This window comes from Gavialis gangeticus, unplaced genomic scaffold (assembly GCF_001723915.1).
Source record: "Gavialis gangeticus isolate Ggan-Ray unplaced genomic scaffold, GavGan_comp1, whole genome shotgun sequence".
NCBI lineage: Eukaryota > Metazoa > Chordata > Crocodylia > Gavialidae > Gavialis > Gavialis gangeticus.
Window position 1 is genome coordinate 22,707,165 of NW_017728996.1, and position 10,051 is coordinate 22,717,215.

At 39.5% G+C, this 10,051-nt stretch overlaps 1 protein-coding gene across 1 annotated transcript in view; it reads right to left on the reverse strand.

Moving 5' to 3' along the window:
- WHAMM (WAS protein homolog associated with actin, golgi membranes and microtubules) overlaps nucleotides 1-10,051 on the reverse strand; it is a 26,001-nt gene that overhangs the window by 13,876 nt on the left and 2,074 nt on the right. The window contains exons 2-6 of the mRNA XM_019504130.1: nucleotides 6,269-6,442; nucleotides 4,497-4,647; nucleotides 3,510-3,679; nucleotides 1,715-1,880; nucleotides 591-778 (exon numbers count right to left, since the gene is read on the reverse strand). Coding sequence (XP_019359675.1) covers nucleotides 591-778; nucleotides 1,715-1,880; nucleotides 3,510-3,679; nucleotides 4,497-4,647; nucleotides 6,269-6,412 — 819 coding nt within the window. The 5' untranslated portion in view covers nucleotides 6,413-6,442. The remainder of the gene's footprint in view (nucleotides 1-590; nucleotides 779-1,714; nucleotides 1,881-3,509; nucleotides 3,680-4,496; nucleotides 4,648-6,268; nucleotides 6,443-10,051) is intronic.

Consider the following 10,051-nt stretch of genomic DNA (forward strand, 5'->3'; position numbering starts at 1 on the left):
AAACACCCCATAAGCTGAAGAGGCCAGAGAGAAAGCTGTAGTAGCAAAAGCTTTCTATCACCCCACACAAAGATAAAGTATAACAGATCACCATGCTGTCCTTGTTGTACCTGCAGCCTTTTGCATTTTGAGGCAGACTTCCTCCTGAAGTGCAGCTGCTCTATGCCAGGCTACCAGGGCAGAACACCTATAACTATGGCTGACTATAGGAGGACTCACCCCATGTAGGCAAACAGCCAGCATAAACTCTTCTTGCATCAACCTCATACCAGGTACTGGTGCAGGGACACAGCTGAGGTTTCACTGGAACCTAGGAACCTCATGATGTCTGTCATTCCCTTAAGATAACCAACCTAAGTTAGACCAACCCTAACACATTCTGAGAGTCTGTTCTACCACACAGCTCACCTAGAAGCACAAAGCTAGCTTCAAGCTGCCACTGCCTCCCAGATGGGGTCACAGAACCCAGTGCCATGCTGTCCTGTATACACTCCTCCCAAAGCTTCCCTTATAGTTCCCTTTCTACCCCCTACAAAGGAGGATTTGCACTACAAGCTAGAAAGAGTGCCCAGCTCCTGGACTGCATTTACTTTTTTGTTCCTGAGGTAGGCTCTTCTTGCACAGATAGTCCCACGTTTAGTCTCCAACTGCTGAGTCTTCAGCCTCAGCTTGGTCACTTCTGATGACTGAACATAATGTGGTCCCATTTTCTGTTCAGTGACCTGGAGTTCCTCAGGATTTTCACATGTATCATAGTAAACAACTTCATCCTGTTTCTCTAAAAAGGCATTCAGTATTTTAAAACAAAACCCCAAAACCCAGAAAGCTCTAAAGTTCTTTAAAAAACTAGTGACACTAAGACATAGAAGCTGATAAGCAAGTTGTTAGAAGTACAGTTTAAACCTACTTTGAGCCCTGAAAATATTTGTGCACATATATATAACTTTACCCACCGGAGTAAAGTTACCGATGGGTTTTCTAGATCAGGTTTAAAGCCTTCACTGCTGCCATGGTTTGGCTTCCCATTTAAGATGCTGGGAATTTTTTCTGGTTACTCATACCTTTTCCTTCACTGAGTCTCTTGGCAAACTGAAAACCATTCTGAATTGCAACTAATCCATTTCTTTTACTACAAACATATATTTTTATTACATTAGACAATAAGCAATAACATTATTTATGCTGACACTATGCTGTCTACTAATGGAGACTACTGAACCCAACTAATAGACAATGCTTATATTTATAACTTGTCATAAATACATAGTTTAGACAAAAGCTAGTTAACAAAAAAGAAACCTAAGTAGAATCAAATTGCAATCGCTTCCTTTTGTTGTTAATATTGTGCACATTGCAATTCTGCATTATTCTGTTGCCATTCAATTTTAGGGCACCATCAATGATTTTTTTTTCTTTCAATGACATAATTTGTGTAAGATGTATATACAATTGCTGATTTATATTTGCAAAACATGCATATGTGCATGACAGATACAGTAAAGACTTGCTGTCTGTGTGTTCCTTTATCCATTTATCAATAAGTGTTATCACATTTGTTTCATAAGACACTGAATTGAGTTCCCGAAATGTTTTGATGTTGAGAGAGAACTTTAAATGGAACAAGAGCTGAGTAGCAGCAATGCACTCTTTTACAGGATGTGTACATCTCTATGTTTTTATGTTTTTAGGCTGTACGTGATTATTTTCTTCTTACCTTTAATCTGTCTCTTTAAGGTCTCTAATTGGGCAATGAGCAGCATTTCTTCATGTTTCAGTATCTCAAGTTGTATGTTATACAATTTCAGCTGAGTTTCATAGTACTCTATTTCCAGTTCCTCTACTACAGCTGTATTCTTTTGTTGTTCTTCAAGGTTTTCCATCTGTACATTTCCAAACAAGGAATAAAAAAGCATCAGTAATGGAGTGCGTGAGTGAGTGTGCGCACACGCACACATTCTCACCTCTTCCCCATGAAAGTTAGTTTTTGACTACATGGATGGAAACAGCAAGTGTAAGCCGACTGACTATCAAGTTGGTTCAGCTGAGGCAATATGGTCACTCCTGAGAGTGACCCACAACAAAGTGGGAGAAGTGTATAAGGTATATCTTTACCACTGCTTTTTAGCCATTCATGAACACCGGTAGTTCTGAGAGTATTGTGCAAAAAACCCCTCAAACCCAGTTTTCTCCATTAGAAATTCATATCTTGTCTTCCAAGAGAACATTCTCTGGCAACTGCAGAACTAGAAAAATGCTGACCTTGCAAGTTCTGAAGAGAACGAATGGTGAGCAATTACAGGATGCTTAGCTGCACTGCTTATCATTCCTGGGATGTGTGTTCAGTTTGGCTTGCTTACTTAACTATCCATTTAACATGGAGTTGCCATGTGCAGCAGCTGTTAGGACATGGTAAGGCATAGTGTCGCCTATAAATATCCTGATCTGTGACAAGTGCTTTGGTATCATGGGAACAAGTGCAACCTATACTTTGTTTAGAAAGAGAAGAGGGCTTCAAGCAGAAACTAAAGGCAGCTGATACTACCTCAAGTCACTCATTTAAAGCACACTCTATGGCATTGCATCAAGTCTTTAAAAGTCAAAAGGGAAACTTTGAATGTTAAGGGCTTGAACAGGAACTCCAGTCATGAGGGCCCATGTCACATGGCCTGTAAAATCCTCACCTATATTTGAATATGCATGTTCAGCATTTGATTTTACAAGACAGGATCAATATCTAAAAGTCTGATCCCCCCCCCCCCAAATGAAAATATAAGATGTGGCTGCACAAGCTCTATGAATTTTCTCTATGCCAACTGACCAGAAATACTGAGGTAGCAGTTGTAATTTTCAGCAATCTATTATTGGTTTAACTACTAAAAAGTTCTGGTCAGTAAAAATATTATCTGGCATGCACAGAACAGAACCACAAACATTAAAGGAACAGAATACTGTGTCCACGTAACTTTCATTTTTTCTTTTATGATAAAGCTACCATTAATAACAGCTCTCCATTATGCCAAAGTCAAATACAAAGGTGTTTTTATAGAAGCAAAAATACACAGCTGTTAATTCTAAGTACAGGTGGGGCATTGTACTATGCACAAAAAATAAAAATCAGAGGATTACAGGAGCAGGTAGAATTTTGATCTTTTTCAAATTTTGCTAATTGTAAAAATGTCTGTTTCTTGATACTGTCCTCTTCTTCTCCCCCAAAGACATGCTTTCTTGAGTAGAGGAAGTAAAGAATTTTAGGTATGTATTCTTCCATAATTTCAGAACTAATTTTGAAAACCAGGGAGTTTTTTGTTTCAAAACTGTTGTTGGGAAACAAAATAATTCGGCACATTTGATCAACTCTGTGATTTAGCACGTGCTCAAGTACTTTGCTGAAAGAGGGCCTTTTAAGTCTGAATCCATTAACAACAGGGTCTAAAAGACTCTTGTTGACTGGATCAAGTCTTTAGCATGGTAGAAAAAAGGACAAGAACCACATTTTGCTACAGTCTTACTTTTTTCCGAATGCCAGCTCTCTTCTGCTTCAGACACAATTCTTTTGCTCTCCTGTGCTGAAGTGTCTCTTTAGCTAACATGTACTTCAGGTTTTCTTGCCTTGGAGAAGCTGATGCCCAGCTGGCTTGGCCAAATCTCAGCTGATCTTGCTCCATCTGCTTGTTCATTGCTGCCAAATTAAAGAGTTTCAACAAGATATAAATGCGGCTGTACTGATAGCCCCCGTTTGTGCCTATGGAAAATGAAGTACTGAAGAACTCTGGGGTGGGGGGAGTAAGAGTACTACTTTTATACACATACTGACTGTATATAGATTTTTAAACAACAGGACTAGAAAGGCTGAAATCAGAGTGCTATAAAGTCAAACTAGTTCTGCCAGGTGCCTATTAAATACTCCATTAAATCCTTAACATTTTACATGCTAACAGTTAGTCTTCTGCAGTAAGGGTCAGCGATTTCATAGGGTGGTATCTGGATCAACTGTGTAATTGGGATAGAACTGGACAAGCTTTTAAATGCAAGACATTCTGAATTTGAACACAAGACATTTGAAATTCAAAAGCTCGTCCAGTTCTCTCCTAACTACACAGTTGGTCCAATAAAAGATGCCATTCTAAGAAATCCTTGCTTCTGTAAGACTGACATCAGTCTTACACTATCATAATGTTAAAGGGGGGGGAAATATAAATCCAGTAATAAAAATATTTGCTGAGGTTTGTAAGGCCCAAACCTTGGTCCTGTCTACACAGCATCTGCTCTTTAGCTATAGGTGACTTTTAAACCTATTTACACTGATGCAATTCTGGGCGCAGACACTCTTTTAACATATGCTGGGGGTTCCTCCTAGCCCCATGATATGCAGTGGTGTAATTCCAATGACAATATAAAGGTTTTTTTCTTACCTGAGCTGCAGTCTTATTTTCAGCAGTGCTGCTTAGGAGTATGTATGGCCTTAGAGTCAATTCTTCAAAAGTTACTTGGCTTACCTGTCAGGGCTTTCACAGTTTCTTCAAAATAGTTCACAGTGATGTCCTGAATAGAGCACACTGCTTCTGCAGCCTGCTTAGTCCATTTTGCAACTTCTTTCTGTAGTGCTTCTATTCTTTTAGGGCCCAGGTTATCAAACTGCAAGGACTTCTATGAAGAGATATGTTGTGCAATTAATCACTGATCATTATCATAATGTAGTTTAACCAAAACAATGCCATATAGACAGCCAATAATGGCTTTTGTGACCTCCACACTGCTTGTCACAAAACGAGTAAAAAATGACACTGCTGCACATTCATTTAGTCAATGTGGTATCAGGAGCAGAGGAGAAAAACTGCTCACTAGGGTGCCCCAGAGGAGGACAAAGAGAGCAATGGCCATAAACTGTTAAGAGGATGGTTTGGGGTTGGATGTAAAGAACTTATTTACGGTAAGGATGGCCAGAATATGGAACAGACTTCCTAAGGAGGTGGTGCAGTCTCCAACCTTGGAAAGCCTACAAGAGGAGACTGGACAGACACTTTGCTGGTATCAGTTGATCTCAACAGTATTCTGGCCCAGAGCATGGGGGTTGGACTCAACCTTTCAAGGCTCCTTCCAGCCCTTAGTTTCTATGATTCTACAATCATGACTTGAGCATTTCCACTGAGAAACAATGGATTCAATTATTTCTTAGGGTGGCACTAAACGGTCATCTTAAAAAATCACTTTGAGTTCAAAAAGTTTTCCCTGCTAATAAAAGTAACTCATGTACATTCTGTTCTCTGTGGTTTATACCATGCATTTGACAGCACTACACAGTCAATTTTTCCTCTGTGCAATAGCAGGGTTTTCACAATAGCAGAGTTTAAAAAAAAAAGATTTAGGCAGCAAGTTAGCACACTTGTAACATATACAAAAATTGGCAGGGAGCACAAAAGTGCAGTGTCTGAAAACACTACTACTTGGTTTTTTTAAAGAGATGATTTGAAATATAGAGTACAATCTTCCTTTGCAGATTTCAATTTAAAAAGAATAGAAATTTCTGAGTTAGGTTTGTTATCCCTACTCTGCACTTATCACATCATAAATAAAAGAGCACACTAGGTTACTTTTCCATGCATTTGTAAATTCAGTATCCAAGACAATTAATTATGCTAAGTTAACAATGCTGTTTCATCCTTAATTCAGAATTATTCTGCTTCTGTTCATTTTATCTGAGACATTAGTTTTAAAGATTATACAGTGAAATGTTAAAAATCAAAGCAATCCATGATAGTGTTCCTTAACTACAGTGGCATAATATCAGGGTCAATCTGATGCAACACAGAAAATATTGACATTGGATGAGCTTTTCCATGTGACATAGAAGCACAAATCCCTCAGAAAGTTAATGCGTCTCATGTTCATAAGTGGCTCAGGTCCCTATGAACAGAGAATGAATACCAGGGGGAAAAATGCCAGAGAGCAGAACAGGCTGAGGAACTGGATGGAGAAAATGAAAAAAGATGTTAGTGAAAAGCCAACTGAAAACATTGGCTGAGTTTCTATTCAGCTGTATACTACATAGATTCTACACATCCTCTAAGGATAGATCAGCTTTAGCTTTGAATTCTTCAGGGTTTTATCAAGTCAATCAAGTTATGTGGGCTTGGGGACAGAGGGAGTTAGGGAAGACAAAATCTGGGGGCTTAAAGATACTTAAGCAATTTTGGGGCCAAAACTGCCCAGTGGACAGGTGCAGTGCTACACCTGATTTGATTTCTGTCCTCTCAAAGGGAATACCTACCAGGATTTCCAGCTTGTACAACGTTGCCAGTTCTCTCATATCTCTAAAGGGCTGCAGTAAATATTGGTAGAATTGTGTTGCCATAGTAACTAAATCCCAGTAAGCCTCATCTTCTTCTTCATAAACCTTCATTAAAGCTACCATTGTGTCAGCATTTTTATGCCGCTGAAGAACCTAGCAGATAAAAGGTTTGAGAGTTAGTGTCAGCTGCAGTACTTGTTTCTGGGTAAAACATGATAGTCTCTCAAAGATTGCCTTCTGCATTTGTGTACATTACGACCACTGGCATACTTTAGCAGAAAGAACCTATCACTTGTTGTTACATGAAATAGCCAAGACTTCCAGTTATGAGATGTAGTTCAGGCATTGGCAACTATTCCCCAATAAGAAATATCACTAATGAGTTTCTTGAGGGCACTAACTGCTACATATCGCACGTGAAGACTGACTGCGCAATGATGCCTTGACCACTTTTTATTGTAAAAATTCTGATAGATGTGCACAGAGGATTTTGTCCACATTATAAATATGAAGATTCACAGGGTAAGCAGAAAAGATGCACTTTGGAGGTCAAATAAGGTATTCCCAAAAAGTAATTATTGCATCTTGTTCCCCTCAGGCCTACAAATTCCCCTAGTAATAAGAAATGAGCTATGATAAGCAAAGATCTGACCCTAGGCATGAACACACTGACTTTCAGACCCAGACTACTTCTCTTTTTAACTTCTAGTGCAATGTGGGGCAACTTTTTTGCAGATATGCCACAAATTATTCCTATGCCCTCCTGAGTGCTACTCTGATCCCTACTTCCTCTTCCCAATCTACTGCTCTTCTTTCTGCTTCTTGCTCTGTGCTCCTTGCCTGATCTGTTGCTTGCCACCTGTCCCCTTCCCGATCTGCTGTTTGCCACATACAGAGGCTGCTCATGTCACTTGTCACACTCATGCCTCAGATTGGCCACCCCTGTTCTAGAGTAACCTATAGTTATAACCCTAAAGATGCATGGCATTCTTATACTACAGGAACCTAATCTAACAATGCCAGTAATGTGAATTTTAACTTTTATTTCTTCCATACATATTCAAGCAGTCTCTTAATACATGTCTGTATCACACCTAATCCCTAGGGTCCCAATCTCATGAGGTTTTTGTGTCTGCAGTACATACAGGTTTTGAAAACTTGCAAAATGTAACAGTATGCTGGAGATTTTCACAGATTAGTCCCACGCTAGGGATGAGTCCATGATTTACTGATGACAGAGTTTTTTCAAATTCATCTGAGAGCAGCTAAAAGTGATAGTGGTATTTGCCAGCAAACACAAATTTTGCTTTTTATGCCAATTAAGCTGAGGTAAGCTCCATGAGAAATGAGGTAGGCTCCTGAAAGGTTGTTGGTTTGGATACTGAGATTTTACGCAGAGGAGGGAAAGAAGAAATCCTTGGGGAAAATGTGGGCCCAACTGTGTTCCTATTGAAAGCAATGAGGTGAGACCTTTGACTCTGCACTTTCCAATTTACCCTGGGGAAAAAGGGTGCTTAGAAGTTAAGTTCTGGCTAGGACAGAATACCTACAGTGCAACTTCTGTCTTCTAATTATTTTCTCACAAGCTGTGGCATGCTGGCCATGTCAGAAGCAGACCTGATATTACAGAAAGTGCTATGGCCCACAGGGGATAGAGTCCCTGGAGGCTGCTCTAACTTAAGGAGGAGGATAGGTTTGCACCTTACAGACTGATGAAAACAGAGATAGCTAAGCTTTCTTAAGCAGTAACTTGCTTCATCAAATGCTCTGAGGGTCATCATAGCATCTGATAAAAACAAGCTGCGGCTTACAAAAGCTTTAGGCATTTCTAATGTCAGTAGCCTGTAAGGTACAAATCTATCCTGCCTTTCCCTGACATCAGACTCACAGGTAACTCTACCTCTCTCTGCCATAACTTAGGCAAGCCTCCCAAGGGACACACTGCAGTGAGAAGCTTGGATTTTTCCCCCCTGTTATTTGAGCCAAGTGAAAAAATGTATGTCATGAAAAAAAACCCTTTGGTTTTCCTTTCTGGTTTTCATGCACAATCCCAATGCATTTATATTTGGGGAAGGTAATGGAAGCAAAAATTTCTCCCCAATCATTTTTTTTACTCAGCTTAGATTTTGCAAGCCTCTCACTGCGACACTTCACTTTCTAGAAGTCTAGCTCACCACCAACTATACTGCTACTACTGGTATTGCTGGGGTTTTTTCCAGTGAACTTGACTTAGGAAAATCGTATTATTTCACGTTGGTGTTGTCCTTCCCTCTGATAGGCTGAGGTATCTGGGAAGGCAAAGCAGAATATTTTCATTTACTATATGGCTATATAGGAAGAGAATGCCCTTGTGTTTATACCAGTTTTGAGAGTCAAGAGCTATGGTTTTATAGTTGCCTCACTTCAGAATTCCTATGTGACCTTGGGGAAATAAGTGAACTTTTGTGCCTCAACTACCTTGCCTCTAAGATGCAGGTGGCCACCTCATGGGCATTACTTCATCAACATTTGCAAGGCCTGAAGATACAAGAGTAATTATTTGTCAGGAGATGCTTTAGTCATGTCTCCACATTGCCGGAACTAAGCTGTTGTAAACACTTTCACCAAGCATGCTAAAAACCAAAGCTGATGTATGGTTCAGAAATACACTTCTAGGTGCTGCTGGTACCTTTTGCAAAAAGAAAAATTAACCCAAATTATGTTTCAATATGATGCCACACTTCTGACCCTGCTTATTCTAGCAATCCAGTTATAGTAGGCATTACAGTGTAACAATCAAACCTGAGTATCATGTCTAATAGACTTATCTTTTGCAATAGTGTTCTGGGAAAATCTTAAATCCTATTACAGCCTTTAAACAATGAAATGCAACAGGTTGTGTAAAGCACTAGGCCAGTGCTGACTCTCCCCCACAAAAGTACAGTAGTCCTGAAACACCTCCCATCCCCTTGTTCTGAAGTGAAATTGGTAAGTAGTAATATGAATGCAGCATAATTGATCATGCCACTAATTGTTTTTAACAAAGCAATGGACAACCTGCAGCTGTGCTCCTAAAGTGGATTCTTTACAAAGCAAAATACCTCAAGTGCTTAACCCTTACCTAATAAGGAACAGAGACGCTCAATATTTCCTTTAATTAGGAAAGAAACTTTTCTTGCTTTCATTGGTCTGCTCAGGTATCAGAAGAGGGCTTTTTTTGGTATAGGAAGAAAGACCTCATCATTTGATAATACACTTAGGCCAGAATTTTGCATTAGATAGAAAAAGATTGTTGCACCGCCTCAAATCAAGCATTTGCCATGTTCAGGGCCAGTGAGGCACTTAACTATAAAACCTTGCCTGATACACATGCACCACTGTATTTTACATCAAAGACAGATTTCAGGGAAGAAGGAGATTAAATTATTACAGTATTACTGATTAAGAGTGTTATTTTGTTTTTGGCAGATGCAACACTGGATGTTCTTTTGGCATAGGTGGTTGATTTTTTTGTTTTGTTTTTAGCACTCTAGTCCTGGTAGTCTTAAAGCTTCAGCTAAATGCATCAAAAGACACATGTGTACTGTCTACTTGAAATCTACTTCAGTTGCATGCCTGAAGAAGTCTAAACTACTTAACCATGGTCACTTTGCTGTTTTTGGATAGATGAGGAATAAATTATCAGACAAACACTAACTCAGGGTTGTCCTGGTATCCTAGAGTGCCTTGAGATCCTCTCAAGGATGCTTTTTTTTTTTTTTTTGGGGGGGGGGGGGGTTTTTT